At 39.1% G+C, this 14,991-nt stretch overlaps 2 protein-coding genes across 3 annotated transcripts in view; both read right to left on the bottom strand.

The window, feature by feature from the left end:
- LOC123972251 (epidermal growth factor receptor substrate 15-like 1) overlaps positions 1 to 8,605 on the bottom strand; it is an 18,463-nt gene extending 9,858 nt beyond the window's left edge. Inside the window, exons 1-13 of one of the 2 annotated variants that reach the window (XM_046051593.1) lie at positions 8,460 to 8,605; positions 7,902 to 7,943; positions 7,666 to 7,755; positions 7,522 to 7,569; positions 7,321 to 7,416; positions 7,031 to 7,096; positions 6,820 to 6,945; positions 6,640 to 6,699; positions 6,257 to 6,541; positions 4,144 to 4,301; positions 3,479 to 3,644; positions 1,303 to 1,388; positions 921 to 993 (exon numbers count right to left, since the gene is read on the bottom strand). In XM_046051593.1, the coding sequence (XP_045907549.1) occupies positions 921 to 993; positions 1,303 to 1,388; positions 3,479 to 3,644; positions 4,144 to 4,301; positions 6,257 to 6,541; positions 6,640 to 6,699; positions 6,820 to 6,945; positions 7,031 to 7,096; positions 7,321 to 7,416; positions 7,522 to 7,569; positions 7,666 to 7,755; positions 7,902 to 7,943; positions 8,460 to 8,486 (1,323 nt within the window). In that variant the 5' untranslated portion in view covers positions 8,487 to 8,605. The remainder of the gene's footprint in view (positions 1 to 920; positions 994 to 1,302; positions 1,389 to 3,478; positions 3,645 to 4,143; positions 4,302 to 6,256; positions 6,542 to 6,639; positions 6,700 to 6,819; positions 6,946 to 7,030; positions 7,097 to 7,320; positions 7,417 to 7,521; positions 7,570 to 7,665; positions 7,756 to 7,901; positions 7,944 to 8,459) is intronic. The other variant, XM_046051594.1, reaches the window with a different exon arrangement.
- Positions 8,606 to 10,022: 1,417 nt separating this feature from the next.
- LOC123972940 (calreticulin-like) lies at positions 10,023 to 13,824 on the bottom strand. Its single transcript, XM_046052714.1, has 9 exons — positions 13,509 to 13,824; positions 12,927 to 13,028; positions 12,463 to 12,666; positions 12,277 to 12,371; positions 11,960 to 12,169; positions 11,587 to 11,700; positions 11,322 to 11,465; positions 11,137 to 11,229; positions 10,023 to 11,009 (listed from the first exon to the last, which is right to left on the bottom strand). Exons 1-9 carry the CDS (start codon positions 13,807 to 13,809, stop codon positions 10,818 to 10,820), a joined length of 1,455 nt encoding a protein of 484 aa, XP_045908670.1. The 5' UTR covers positions 13,810 to 13,824; the 3' UTR covers positions 10,023 to 10,817.
- Between the last annotated feature and the right edge of the window lie 1,167 nt (positions 13,825 to 14,991).

The following is a 14,991-nucleotide window of genomic DNA, read 5'->3' on the forward strand; positions in this document are numbered from 1 at the left end:
GAAGAAGGTGCTCTGGTCAGATGAAACCAAAATCGAACTTTTTGGCAACAATGCAAAACGTTATGTTTGGCGTAAAGGCAACACAGCTCATCACCCTGAACACACCATCCCCACTGTCAAACATGGTGGTGGCAGCATCATGGTTTGGGCCTGCTTTTCTTCAGCAGGGACAGGGAAGATGGATGGAGCCAAATACAGGACCATTCTGGAAGAAAACCTGATGGCGTCTGCAAAAGACCTGAGACTGGGACGGAGATTTGTCTTCCAACAAGACAATGATCCAAAACATAAAGCAAAATCTACACTGGAATGGTTCACAAATAAACATATCCAGGTGTTAGAATGGCCAAGCCAAAGTCCAGACCTGAATCCAATCGAGAATCTGTGGAAAGAACTGAAAACTGCTGTTCACAAACGCTCTCCATCCAACCTCACTGAGCTCGAGCCATTTTACGGACGTACCCCAAGCGACTTACAGCTGTAATCGCAGCAAAAGGTGGCGCTACAAAGTATTAACTTAAGGGGGCTGAATAATTTAGCACGCCCAATTTTTCAGTTTTTTTATTTGTTAAAAAAGTTTGAAATATCCAATAAATTTCGTTCCACTTCATGATTGTGTCAGGGTGAGTTCAATGATTGAAACAAATACAAGCTCGGCCTATTAATTTACATTATACGGTATATCATATTGATTAAGTTAAAAATATTCTTGAATGGATCTCAAACACTTTAAAATGGGTTCATGTTTGCCTTGTTTAAAAATGTGTATATACATTATGTATTTTCAAGCTGTTGGCCACTCAAACATTTATTGATTTGAACCCCTGAACTTCATACTAAACTTCACTAAATTGGACTTGTCACTCTCACGTTCACTGATATTTTAACGGAAAACTTAAATGATTTTGGTGCAGCCTTACCTGGACTTCACTATTTTGCTGTCTGATGGCTTCCTCCTTTTCCCTGATCTCGTGCTCCAGAATGAATTTCTCTCTATAGGTGAACAGGACAGGAAAAGAGCAAGGTAAGTAACAAATGGTACTATTACTTGCTAACAATGCCTATGCTTCAGAACACACACACACACACGGCTCCATGACACTGTTTTCTTGACCAAGTCTCTCTTGGATTAAAAAGTAATCTAATATGGTTAAAGGTTAACATTATTTGATGAAAATGTATCTAATAGTATCCAAAGCACTTTGATCATGAACATCACTTCACTGCAAACTCCCCTTCTGTTTCTCAGAGGAAGAGAAACAAAGTTGTACTCCTGCTACTCAGGAGTAGCAGGGGGCTCACCTCTGCAGCTGAGCTATTTCCTGGCTGAGGTCATCCAGCTCTTTGATGCCTGTCAGCTCGGCCGACCCCGTGGAGTTGGTGCTGTCCTGAGGCGAGAGACAGAGATGGACAAGTGAGAGAGCGGGGAAAAATGAGAGTTGGGTAAGAAAGTACGATGGACGAAGTGAGGGTGACAGAAGGTGAGAACAAAGACAATGAGAGTGACAACCGCTGGTGGAACAGGTAAATGGATGAAATGGCTGCTTAAAGAGGGCACAAGAGGGAAAATGTTTAAATAGGGAAAGGGGATAAAACTGAGGGAGAGGGGGCATGAATGTTATGCAGAGGGACAGTGGAGCTCCCTGCTGATATGTAAAAAAACAAAAGACACAGGAAGGAAATACAAACACCTTGCACAGCTAGGGAGGGAGCAACAGTTCCAGACAATACATGAATGAGGGGAAATGCATACAGACAAGAGAATACAAAAGAGTTTTACACTACACTTTTATATCAGTGTTTCACATACAGTGAGGAAAATAAGTATTTGAACACCCTGCTCATACAAATAAATAGTTAAAAAAATCATACATTGTGATTTCTGGATTTTTTTTTTTTTAGTGGACATGCACCTACGATGACAATTTCAGACCCATCCATGATTTCTAAGTGGGAGAACTTGCAAAATAGCAGGGTGTTCAAATACTTATTTTCCTCACTGTATCGGGCTTCTTTACATCTCAAGAAGTCTTAGTATAAAATCAACGTCCCAGAATCCTCTCCTTTTATGAGCGCACATATCCTACACCTAAAGCCCCCCCCCCCCAAAAAACACTATTTGTTTTTAGGTTTCATGTTCAACCTCAAAAAGGGAACTGTGCAATAGAGCTATTTGTCTGTAATGATAGTATTTGTGTAAGAGTTACAAAAGAGTATGTATTTGTACTTTTCTTTGAATGTTAATTCAATTCAATCAATGTTAATTGATTTTACTCATGACATTAATCAGTTTATAATAAACAAAAGATCAGGCTTTCGGATTTCTTTGATGTGGAAGGGAGTGAAAGAGTGACTTATTAAGTGTCCTTGACTTTGTAGTCAAATTTGAAGCTACACACTTCAGGCAGTTTCTCCAAACTGATTATGTGTCCATTGACCATAACTGTGAAAAACAAGCAACCTTTAAAATAATTTGTCTTTTCTTTTCTTTGCTAATACTGAATAAAAAGCTGCAGTCTGATGTCTGTTTTGATGGTCTCACACAAAAAGTGAAGAATTTGATTCATAAATGACATCACCCAATTGGGAAAACTGAAAGCTGATAAGAAATTAAACATCATAAGATGATAAGGATAAGATGTTTTTAAAGATTCTCAAAGGCCTCCTCAATCATTGGTTTGCCAAAGCATCACATCTTTACCTGAATATTGTATATTTCCAAACTTGTCAAGTAAGTGACACAACCTGTTTACTAAAACTAAAATGTATTATTAAGTAACTATACTTTAGCTGACCATCATTTCACAGTGGCCGCTGTGAGAGACCAATGATGGTGGAACTCCAGCAGGTGGCAGTGTTTGCCTTCAGCACAGGTTTAAAAAACCTGACACATTCTGGGAAGTCCAAGGCCTGACAAATATTTGGCAAAGACTAAACAAGATTTAAGATATTCTATGTTCCTCTTTGCTGTGTAAATACATTGGGAAAATAATCCATAATGCAAGGGAGATGGTCCAATTCACACCTATTGCTTCAGATTGAGACAGAATATATGACAGAACAAAAGCGCCACCTTGTGACACAAATATTAGCACATATTAGCTTCTGGAACAAGCTCAGGTCACACAGCTGACATAAGCCCCACATAGCTCTGTTAGACAGCATAGAAGAAAGCTCAAAAAAAGCAAAAGAATAAAAATAAAAAACAGGTTTGCAAGGCAAAAACTTTTTATATTTCCCTGTTGCTTTTATGTTTTATGTAAAGCACTTTGAATTACCTTGTTGTTGAAATGTGCTATACAAATAAACTTGCCTTGCCTTGCAAGGCTAAAAAGCAAGGAAAAAAAATCACCATTTAAAATGCATAAGAAATGCAGGAAAACAGAGTCTTGACGTAAATATACAAGTGAAGAAATCCAATAAATAGGGCTATTGAAAGATGATGCAGCGGTTGCAGTGGGCAATAGTCAGGACTCACGGTGCCAGCTGCTGAAGCTGCAGTCCTTTCTGATGGGGGAATCATGTCTGGGGTTAGAGCTGACGGAGGGTCTATGCCTTTAGTGGCCTTCTGCTGGATCAGATACATTGCAAGAGAGAACTGCTCCCGGGTCAGCTTGCCCGTCTGTTTAGTGTCAGCGAGTCCCCTGCAGAGAGGAGAGATTTCTCTCAAAACACAAGAATAGATACTGCATTCTTTCTGAGAAATAAAACCCAAAGTCATCTGAAAGGTCACCGTTTGGCACACTTCACATAAATCATTTTTGCATGTTATGTTGCATCCACTTTTTGGAGAAAATCTAATGATATAAAATAGCCACCAGATTGAGCTATAGATTTAAACCTGGTGACACTAGATATGCACAGGTGTGTATGATTCTGCCCTATTCAGATACCGGTACTCAGGTATGATAAAAAGTAAGATAGGTTCTATAGGGCATAATTCTTTTCTAGAAACTGAAAAATATAGCATATAATGTATACGCTGATGAATCGGTTTCCTAATTTGCTTGTGTTTTCTTAAACTGCAGTGTATTGAACTCTCTTGGCCACTGTAATATTCTTAATATGTGAAAAGTGGGGTGTGAAAGAAATGAGGAAAACCTTCTGTGAATAAATACGATCTGAACTGAGTTGTGGTCTCACCATATCTGTGCCAGCATAGTCTGGGAGAGACTGGACATCATGAAGATCTCTATGACCTCAGTTCCATTAACGAGGCCATCGTTGTCAGAGTCTGTTTTCTTGAAGATGTCATCGTATCTCTCCCTGTCAGCCACCGGTACCACCCAGTTAACCGCTGGCTGGAATCAACAAAAGACAATATGTATGTGATTTTAGTCGATCTGCTGAAACCTCAAGACCCAAAGTTATAATAGTATAATAGTTAAGGTATTTATATTATTATAGTTAAAAGTAAAAATGAACTGCACTTGGTGACGAATGGGAAAACATGTCCTATATATACACACACACACACACACACACACACACACACACACACACACACACACACACACACACACACACACACACTAGGGGTGACCCCGAATGGTCAAAGATTTGATATGAGGAGCCTGATTGAACTCACAATCTCACAGTCAAATATTCGCAGAGCCGTTATGAAACGAGGATCATGCCATTTTGGCTATATGGAGTTGGTCAACATCTGCTTTTACACAGAACTACTAGTTTTCTCCCACTAACTTAATATACAGCCTATTATGATACAAATATCAACATATGATGCTGTAAATATACATGTGAAAAGAAAGAAGCTTTTAATACATTTTTTAAAGTGCGTAAATAAATCCAAAACTGTAACCCTAAACCCTAAAAGGAGGCGGCGTCAGTCAACTATAGGCAATCCTCGACAATTCTGATTCGACTATCTAAATTCTCAGTCGAAGACACCCCTAATATATACTAACAAGTCTTGCCATACATAGCTAAAAGTCCTAACACGGCTAAAAATGTCCTGCAGTCCTTATCAACTGTTACTGTTGTCATTGACCTATTATACACATTCAAACAAAAACTGAAAAATACTAAATTCAAGATACTGCAACTAAATTAGCTGATGATACATAACTATGCAAGAAAGATTTATTCTGAAATATATATCTGGGAAAAGGGCAATGAAACTGGCTATTAAAGGAGAAAAAGTGGCACAACTGAAAAAAAGGAAATCACAAGTGTCATGACAGCAAACACGAGTTGATCATGGTATGAGGGAAAGTCATTCTTCTCATTAAAGGAAACCGGTTTCTCTAAAAGTCACGGGTGAAAATCCCTGCAACTATGAAAAGGTGGAGAGAATCACACTGGGCTGTGGACAATACTCGAAACAATGTGGCCAAACAAGTCCAACCATTAGCAACAGAAAAACATCAATACAGGAAATGCTTGTTTCTTTAAACTCCAAGCTCTGCCCTTGTGATACTCACTCGGACAACTAAATATCAGGACGGTGCAATATGCAAAACATAAAATACTATTGCATTTATTTCATCAGATATTGAGATGGCGATAATTTTAGTGCAAAGATGAAGTGCAAGATTCCAGCTTCTTAAATGTGAATATTTTCTGGTTTACTTACTGCTCTATGACAGTAAACTGAATATCTTTGGGCTGTGGACAAAACAACACATTAGAGGACGTCATCTTGGGCTTTGGGAAACACTGATGGACATTTTTCCCCTTTTTTTGACATTTTATAGAGCAAACAAATAATCGATTAATCAAGAAAATTATCAGCAGATTAATCAACAATGAAAATAATCATCAGTTGTGGCCCTAGAAGGAAACAAAACCTGTAAATAAACAGCTAGTAAAAGAAGTATATATTTTTAATTCAGAGAGAAGGGCTGGGTGCTAACTTAATATTTACATATTATTAATTATTAATATTTTCATCAACTTTCAGAACAACTATATGTAAAAAAAAAAATTTTAAAAATGATCATATCATGTTATTATTTCACAAAATACTGTTGTCTTAATGACCTACTCTGAGAAAATTTTGATAAAAAGCTTGTTTTACTCAAATGAAGAGTTGTTTGATGTAATGCAGAAAAACAGATCATAGTTATGTAGTATATCATTACATTGCATTAGTTTAATTATTATATGTGTATTATTTCATGCCATTTCTCTATTAGGATGTAATTAGAACCATATCAAAAGAGCACATCTCCCATAGACTAATCAATGTAGTCATTTCGCCTACATGAACACCACGAGAGAAATGTTGCCTTACCGGTGAGCTGGATTTAAAGGAGTGTTTTGGAGAGAGGTTGACAGTACTGGTAGGAAGTACTGGGGAAGTACTTAGGTGAAGAGTGCTGCTCACAGGAGGAGTGCTTCGCAGGGACTCTTTCAAGGGAGCTGGGCCAGCCGTCAGCCCAGACAGAACAGGCAGCACAGCCACAGCACCTGGCAGAGCACCTGCAGACTTCTTCCTTTTAGAAGGGGGGATGAGGGAAGTGGGTAAGGTAGTTGGGACAGGCTCATTTTCCATGGCACGATACACAAGATGCATGGCCTAGAAAATAAGAAATCAGATAATCTATTAATAAAAATAAAACAAACAGTATTACTCTGGAGTGACAGTAAAACCTTAACAAAATGGCACCAGCTTACCACTGTGAATTCATCCTTATCCAGGTTTCCATCTTTGTCTACATCACTTAGGTCCCAAATCTACAGAAAGTTATGTAAATGCAATAATGAGCAAGAATTAGTTGCTTTGAATTGTTACCATTGCAATGTCAGGGAAGACTGTACAACAATAATATACATCATTCTAACATGTAATATCACCTTTCCTAACACATCCAGAGGTAGCTTGGAGTTGATCAAAATTGGCCTGACTTTTTCACCAGGGAGGAGGCCATTTACAGGGGACAAACTCTCAAAAATGCCTTCAAACTTCCCTTTTTCATCAGGCTGGGGAAGAAAAAAGTTTAGGTGATGTGACAAGGATGATTTTCTTATATTCTCATTTTGTTCTTGATAAATGGGATCAACTCACCCTAATTGCCCACTGTGAATCAGTTCCTGTCGCTGAAACACTTAGTAATGGACTGTTAGTGTCTTTCTGTAAAAAAAAAAAAAATGAAGTGAATATAAGATACTAGCAAAGAAGACAAACACAGTAACAACTGTATGAAGATGGCAAAAAGACAGGGATACATACAACATTATCACTTTGAGACATTCAATGTCCACTCATTTCTCATATAAGCAACAGAAGTAGATTTTCCACTCAGTGTGTTGACTATCACAGCATTGAATACTGCAAGTGTCAGGAGAATCACTTACAAATTTGGGCGCAGCTAAGTTTTGGTTGAGGTTATTGAGGCTGATATCATTTCCGCCCTGTGCTGAGGCCACCAGTCTCAAAGCTATGAAGAAACCCTACAAATCAGGAAGAAAGTAAGGAAAATCATGTGTTTTATGCACACATCAGCATTATCGATCACAGTAAATCTCCAGCGAAATTCAAGAGAAGAGATACGGTACCCGCTTGTCCAAATAGCCTTTTCTTTCTGAATCTGCCAAATCCCAAATCTAAAGGATGACAAAAAAGAAAAAAACATTTGTGTGCTATAAACCTAATATATGAGTTTTGTGTGTTGGTGCAAGCTGCTTGGGTTTGTGACCCACCTTCCCCAATGTACTGTCTGACAGCCCAGACTTCTTAAGGAACTGAGCTGCATCTCCAGCCGATATTTTGCCTGTGTTTCCTGGATCCAGCTACAACAAATCAATGACAAAACACTAAATGGATGCAGCAGACATAACTGGGTTTATTAAATGACTTTATTCAACAGATAATATTCAGCTGAATGAACACCACAAGAGCTGGAGTGTAAAAATCAAAGCAGTAACCCAGACCATACCTGTCTATAATAGCTCTCATAAGCTGGGACTCCACTTGATAGCTGGAGAAGCACACAGAAGAGAAATATAACACCAGTTACAAATGAGAGTGTGTCAGATTGCCCATACCCCAAATTAAAGTTATTTAAAGCTAGAAATAGCTATAACGTTAGCAGACTGTACGTCAGTAAGAGGTAAAAGTAACTGGTTAACGTTAACAGATAAATACAGCTATGATGGCTAACGTTAGCTAACTAAAGGTTTGTTTCAGTTCAGCTTTAGCTACACTGGTTAGGCAGTTTTTAATTTTCATTAACACCACCTTAGCTGCTAAATTAATTTACTTCCAATACTAGCTTTCTTCTTCCATTAAAACGTACAGTAACTTTGCTATCTTTACTTAACCTAACGTTAGCTAACCATGTACACTTAGCTGACACCGGCAGGTTGCTAATACGGTTCCACTAGCCAATATTCACTAAGTAGTTATATAGTGAGACCATACAACGACTGTCACTGTCTTGACATTGACCAGAATTAAAATTTGAGACATTTCTTCAGCTATTGAGAGTTGTTACCTGACTGAGCGTCATAAGCGCCGCCATATTTCCTGGTGTGTCGGGAGTGCGCACACGCCCCTTAACCGAGCAGGCACGAGCGGCTAAAGACGGACAGACAGGACCGTGGTTCCGGTTGGTGAAGTGTTTAGGTCACCACACGAGGTGCAGGGCATTGTCCCTGTGAAACTGTGAACCAAGCAATAGCTGATGCTAGAGGGATTCGAGATGAGAAAGATATATTGTTCGAGTCCTCAGTTCTGATTGGATAAGTCACATCCCGGATGGAAAAACATACCATCAGACCAGGCACAGGTGGGAACCTGATTAAAGGTTTTATTATAGCGCCAATTTACTCCCATACCAGCATCATGCCATTACTTCTCACCATTTCCTCCTTCAGAAACAGCAAGGTATGAATACCTACTGCGCAAAAGTGGACAACTGCCCACCCCAGACCCTCAAGGACCGCAAAGGCCCTTTTATTAACTGTGAGGTAACTTGACAGATTTTAATTTTGTGCATGCTACTAAATAAGGTTGTGTTTAATCAAATTACCACAAACAAACAGACGCAGTGTAAAATTGCAGACTGTTTAGTAGTATTTCTGTAGGAGCATTGGCTCATTTCTGGAACTCTAGGCAAAATATAATGAAGATTTCATTTGTGCTCTGCTGTGTGTTTAAACATGACATACACAGTTCAATGAGAGTGGGCCTGAGCAACAAACCAGATTTCAGAAATGGTACTATTTGTTAATTGTTAAAGTTTTAGCAACCAGTGACTCCTGTTTCCATCCAGGGGGTCCGTGTGGAGGATTACAAATACCTGGGAGTGCACATGGACAATAAACTGGACGGGGCCAAGAACACCCAAGCCCTCTACAGGAAGGGCCAAAGCAGTCTCTATTTTCTGAGGAGGCTGAGGTCCTTCAACATCTGCAGCACAATTCTGAGGATGTTTTATGAGTCTGTGGTGGCCAGTGCTATTCAGTTTGCTGTTGTATGCTGGGGCAGCAGGCTAAGGGTTGCAGACACTAACAGACTCAACAAACTGATCCACTAGGCCAGTAACATTGTGGGGGTGGAGCTGGACTCTCTGTCGGTGATGTCAGAGAGGAGGATGCTGTTCAAACTAAATGTCATCTTGGACAATGTCTCCCACCCACTCCATGACGTGCTGCTCAAACACAGGAGCACTTTCAGTTCAAGACTCATTCCCCCAAAATGCACCACAGGAAGTCATTTCTGCCTGTGGCTTTATAACTCCTCCCTCTAAGTGTCTGACAACTGCACATTATTATGTTTCTGTGCAATATCTTTCAAAAACTAATGTGCAATACTATGCTGCAATTCTACTATTTATTCACCGTACTGTTCTCCATTGGAATTTGTAATAATGTAAATATTGTACATTTCCATACCCATTTATATTTATACCCTTATATTTATATATTTATCTACCTTCTATTATTATTTCTATTCCTTATGCCTTGATGTGAATAACAAAAATGTAGGTGTACAGTCGGATAATTTACATTACTTCAAAAATGTGCATATGCAGTACAAAATATGACCAGGCAAAAAGGGTATAATCTTTTAATAAAAACTTTGGTATCAATAACATTCTGTCCAAATAAAAATAAGTTTGTGACCCTTAGTGATGTCACGAGTCACACCAGGGGCTCAACATCTCTTTCGCCAGATATTCAGGGTATAATGTAGATCCCATCATTAGCATGACGGCATGTTGAATTTATGCCATTTCAACATAGAAAAAAAAAAACTATTTAACTGGGTGCTACTGCAGAAGAGGAAATGGAAAGAAAACTAAATCAGTGCCACAGATATAATGAAAATAAGTTACATTACTCTGTAATTTCTTTTTTCAGTAAGTCTTAAAAGGTTTTGCATTATATGTTCAGTTATGTGCATTTTATGTTTCACCGGGCTGCAAGAGACATTTTCCTTTGGGGAAAATTATTAAAATCTGAATGGCTAATCCTTGCAAATCTCAATTTGTCATATTTATCACAGCTCTGGGTCAACTGTGCAAGGGAATCTGAAAGTAGATGTGTAGATCAAGAAAAAATAAAAAAAACAAAACAGTAAATGAGCAATGGACTTTGTGGGTGGAAAACCTTAGAATCAATCCAGCAGTTGAGGGCAACAGCGTAATATCATGACCAAAATGAAAGAGAAACTAAGTCCATTTACTTCCACTTGCCACCCTACACCAAATTTGCTCCCCCCCCTCCTCCCCCTCCCAAAAATGGGTTGTGTCCAAATCTCAGGGAAAGGATGCACAGCAGCCACAATACCCCTGGGAAATACAGGACAGTTTCTAACGGAGGGACAGACAAAATCTCTGGCCACCTCCTCAAAGCTCATCTTTAAGCTTTCCTTCCTCATCATCCATTTCTGAAAGGGCCTCCTCCATGTCGTCCTTTGTTTCTTCCTCATCAGTGTCATCTTCATCATCATCGGCGTCAGTGTCTTGTTCTTTGTTCTTCTCCTCCTCTTCTTTTCGTTTTAGGTCATCTTGCTCCTGTTTCATTTTCCTCTCTGGTTCCTGTGGGGAAAGTTTAGATAAATCACAAAGCATGTCTTTTAATCTCTTCGGTATATTATTGGCAATTGTTGCATGGGTTGTTCAAATTACAAAATATGTCTTAAAAAGAATACCAGCACCAGCATACCTTTGTCAAACCCCATGTCTCGTTTGCAATGTCTTCTGCTTCCTTCACATCGTCTGTGATCAAGAAGTTGTCAAAGATGGTACCAGATTTCACCTGCGATAAAAAGTCACAAAATGTTACACTGCAGTTGGGGCATCACTACAGCAATAACATTACTATTTCAAGATAGTTTCTTTCCTGCTCACCTGCCAAAGATCAAGACCTAAAACACCAATGTTGTCAAACTTGTAGATGTTTGAATCAGGACTGTATTCAGGATTGTCAATCTCAGGGTGCACCCAGGATCCTTTGTAGTTGGGGTTGTCGATCTGTTTTGGTTTCCATTCTCCCTGCAATACAGAAGGTATTTTTCAGGCTACAAATGCATTGGCAGGGTGAATGTTAAGCATTTCTCAGGCAGAGGCGATCACACAGAGCATAAGCTCTAAGCCATGACCAATTTTAGCCTACCTTGTACTCTGGGTTGGGGATCATGGGTGGCTCCCACTCTCCGTCCATATCCTCCTCCCAGTCTTCAGGCTTTTTAGCGTCAGGGTCTGGAATGTTCTCAGGTTTGTCCCAGTCCTAAAGTACACATAATACAAAAGATGGAAGTTGAACTAACAGATGTAGGAATGGCAATTTAGCCCTTCAAAACACCAGGACAGCTGTGGAAGTCTGGGAGAGAAATCAATGGGAAAACTCTTCTCTTTAGCATTTCCTATGAAAAGCACTTTCAGTCAGTGCAAAGTAGAACAAAAAGGTACATTTTATACAGGAAGAGGTTGATTAATTTAACTACTTAAGTATATTAGTAATAAATTAATTATATTTGTAAGCTTACTTCAGGCTTGGTGTCATCAGCATCGTCAATCTTGGCGCGATCATCCCAGTCCTCTGGCTTCTTGGCTTCGGGGTCCTTAATTTTCTTAGGAGGCAGAAAGTCCCAGTCTTCCTCCAGACTGCCAGATTCTACCTTCTCGTTGTCAATCTTCACCTCATAGGTTTGATCTGGATTCAGGATCAGTGTGTACAAGTGGGTCAGCTCATCATCCTAGAAGAAACACAAGTGTTTAGATTTGGCCACTGGTGCAGAGGCAATGCATGTGCAGACAAATACTCCCCCACCCACACACACTTAAAATGCCAGAATTCAATTACCTTGCACTTAATCTCTTTCTTGATGAGGTGATTCTTGCCCTTGTAATTGAAGATGACATGGACTTTCTTTGTGCTGTAGCCGCAGATATCAGGGCCTGGGTGAAATAAATTTAATTAAATGTTGTTCCATATGCTGTTATTGTAACCATTTAATGACAATTGTTCATTACCAAGAACATCACTTACCAAACATGATGTAGTATGTGGATTCTCCATGCATCTCAGCCTGATCCAAATCAGCAGGGAACACCTTCACGTAGCCACCACCACAGTCGATCTTTTGCTCATGCTTAACTGTAAACTGAATGACCAAAGGCTTGCCCTCGTTGCTGAAAGGTTCGAAACGGGCAGAGGTAGCATAGAAACGAGCATCCTGACTTGTTTGCAGACCTGAAAGTGCAAAAGAAACCTTTAACAAGACTTTAAGAAAACAATGTGGGTACTACAAAATAGACACAGGGGCACTTTAACTTGACTGGGTATAAGAATTGTGTAAGATACAATATCTTATTTGTTGTTCTCAAAAGATCTATCTACCATTTAGTTTCTACATCTGGAACACATTTTTAATCACTAGGGACTTTTAGCCATAATTAATATATCATGACCAACACTTGTGAATTACTTAAAGCACATGATTCTTGTTTTACCTTTGTCTTTCTCAGCATCTCCAAAGAAGTTGCCAGCTGTTAGTTTCCACTCTCCATAGTCAGATTTGTGTTTGGAGTTCATCCAGCGACTTCTCCATTCATCTGAAAAGATAAAGACCAGGTTTAACACTTGGGGCATCCCTTTAAAATGCATCAAGCTAAGTTACTTCCCGAAAATCCTATTACACAATTGCCCATTCATTGGCATTATTGAAACTGTCACATCGTGTAAATTCGTTTGGTTGGCTAACGTTACACAACAACACACACATTTATACTGCTACTTAGGCCACAACCTAGCAACTTAGTTAGGTGTTAGTGGTAACGTTATGGGTGTTAAGTTTGCTAGCGTTGGGGCCTTGCTAAAGTTAGCCAGCTAACAAGTTAGGATACTGAAACTGGAGCTTCTTTTCACTGAATCACCGACTGAAAAACAAAACGTTTCGTCAAGAGAACAGTGTTTCAAGAGAAACTTACTATGCTAACTGTGACCAAATGATGGCTAAAAGTCAAGCTAACATGCAATCAATTAACGTTAACCTCATGCACAACTAGTTTTTTACATGTCAATGCCAAACTTACCACCGTCCACAAACTCCTCCCGAAAGTAAACCTTTGCATGTACACAGTACACTGCTAGCATCACCGCAACTACACCCAAGACTTGCATTTTCCCCATCTCAGCTCTCCTTTCAAATGCAGCCAACGTCCTTGCTAAAATGTGAATACCTTGTGGAGACGGAAGAGAACAGAATATTTTAGAGTCGCTCCAGCGAACAGATGTCTGCCTGCCATTGGACAACAAGATGGTGTGCCTGGACCAATAATAGTAGACCACGAAACATATGTCATCTCCAGAGCCTGATCCAGGATCAGTGATCATTTCGACTCTGTTATTGTGTCCACAGTCCTGTAGAGGGTGCTAAATAGAGAGGCTCGACACGACCTATGGTCTCGACAAAAACTCGATGGCCATTACTTAGTCATCCTGACATTATGATAATGATATTATTGAAGCAAGCATAGGTTTTGAAGCTTAAGTAGTTGGGTTTGGTTACACACAAGCTTGACATTACGCTTACGTCAATTAAAACGTCTACAAATGAATTATGGCAACCAGGCAGGGACGTGCACAGACATTTGGTGGGCAGGGGCTCAAGGGAAAAAAGGGCATTTTTTTAAACAAGACAAATATGTTAACTCAACAACATTTGAACTTTTCTACACAATAATCAGTTCACACAGAGACCACGGTCTTCTTTAGTATTCACTAGGTTTATCACAGGAGCAGGCGACAGCAAAGCAAACTATGCCACAATGTGCATGTTTTCTATGCTACTAGTTTCAAGTATATATGTATGATATAGTTTCATTAATCATTTGTTTAGGCAATAAATGGTTTCAATTCTTTTGGTGTTATTGGAATACATAACACTTCACATAAATCTTCACACTAAACTGTGAAATTGGGCTGCAGGCATAATTAAAATAAATGTTATTTAAATACTTTTACTTTTTGTTTCACAAGCAAGATACCAAATGAGTAAAGATAACCTTCAGCTTCACACTGCCAAGCAACAGAATACTGAATTGCCTGAATAAATTAATGTACTGATCAAATACTTTATTGTTGTTGCTATTATATTACATTTACCATCTCACACACACACACACACACACAATTACTGATGGTGACATGGACTTAGTTTCACATTTGAGGGAGGGCTATCTGTATTATATAAGGATCTATCAGCATACAACAAACTAATAGAATGGAGAGTTATTAGATGAGCAGCCTACCATTAAAACTATGAAGTTACTCTTTAAGGCACTTTTTCATGGAGTGGTCAATTTTGAGACTTTGGTCTATTTTGCTTCCATGTCTTCTTTTACTCTAATGGAAATAAAACTTCAAGAATACACCTTTAGACGGTGTTGGTTTTAAGCCTAATAACTTCGGTCTATTTGCATCTGTAGATTTATTCTATATTAACCAAAACAAGCTAATCTGCATATTTACAAAGCACGTTTCAGAGGAAAATAGCCAACTCTTGATGTAAGTCAT

The sequence above is a fragment of the Micropterus dolomieu genome, linkage group LG06, assembly GCF_021292245.1.
Source record: "Micropterus dolomieu isolate WLL.071019.BEF.003 ecotype Adirondacks linkage group LG06, ASM2129224v1, whole genome shotgun sequence".
In the NCBI taxonomy this organism is placed as follows: Eukaryota; Metazoa; Chordata; class Actinopteri; order Centrarchiformes; family Centrarchidae; genus Micropterus; species Micropterus dolomieu.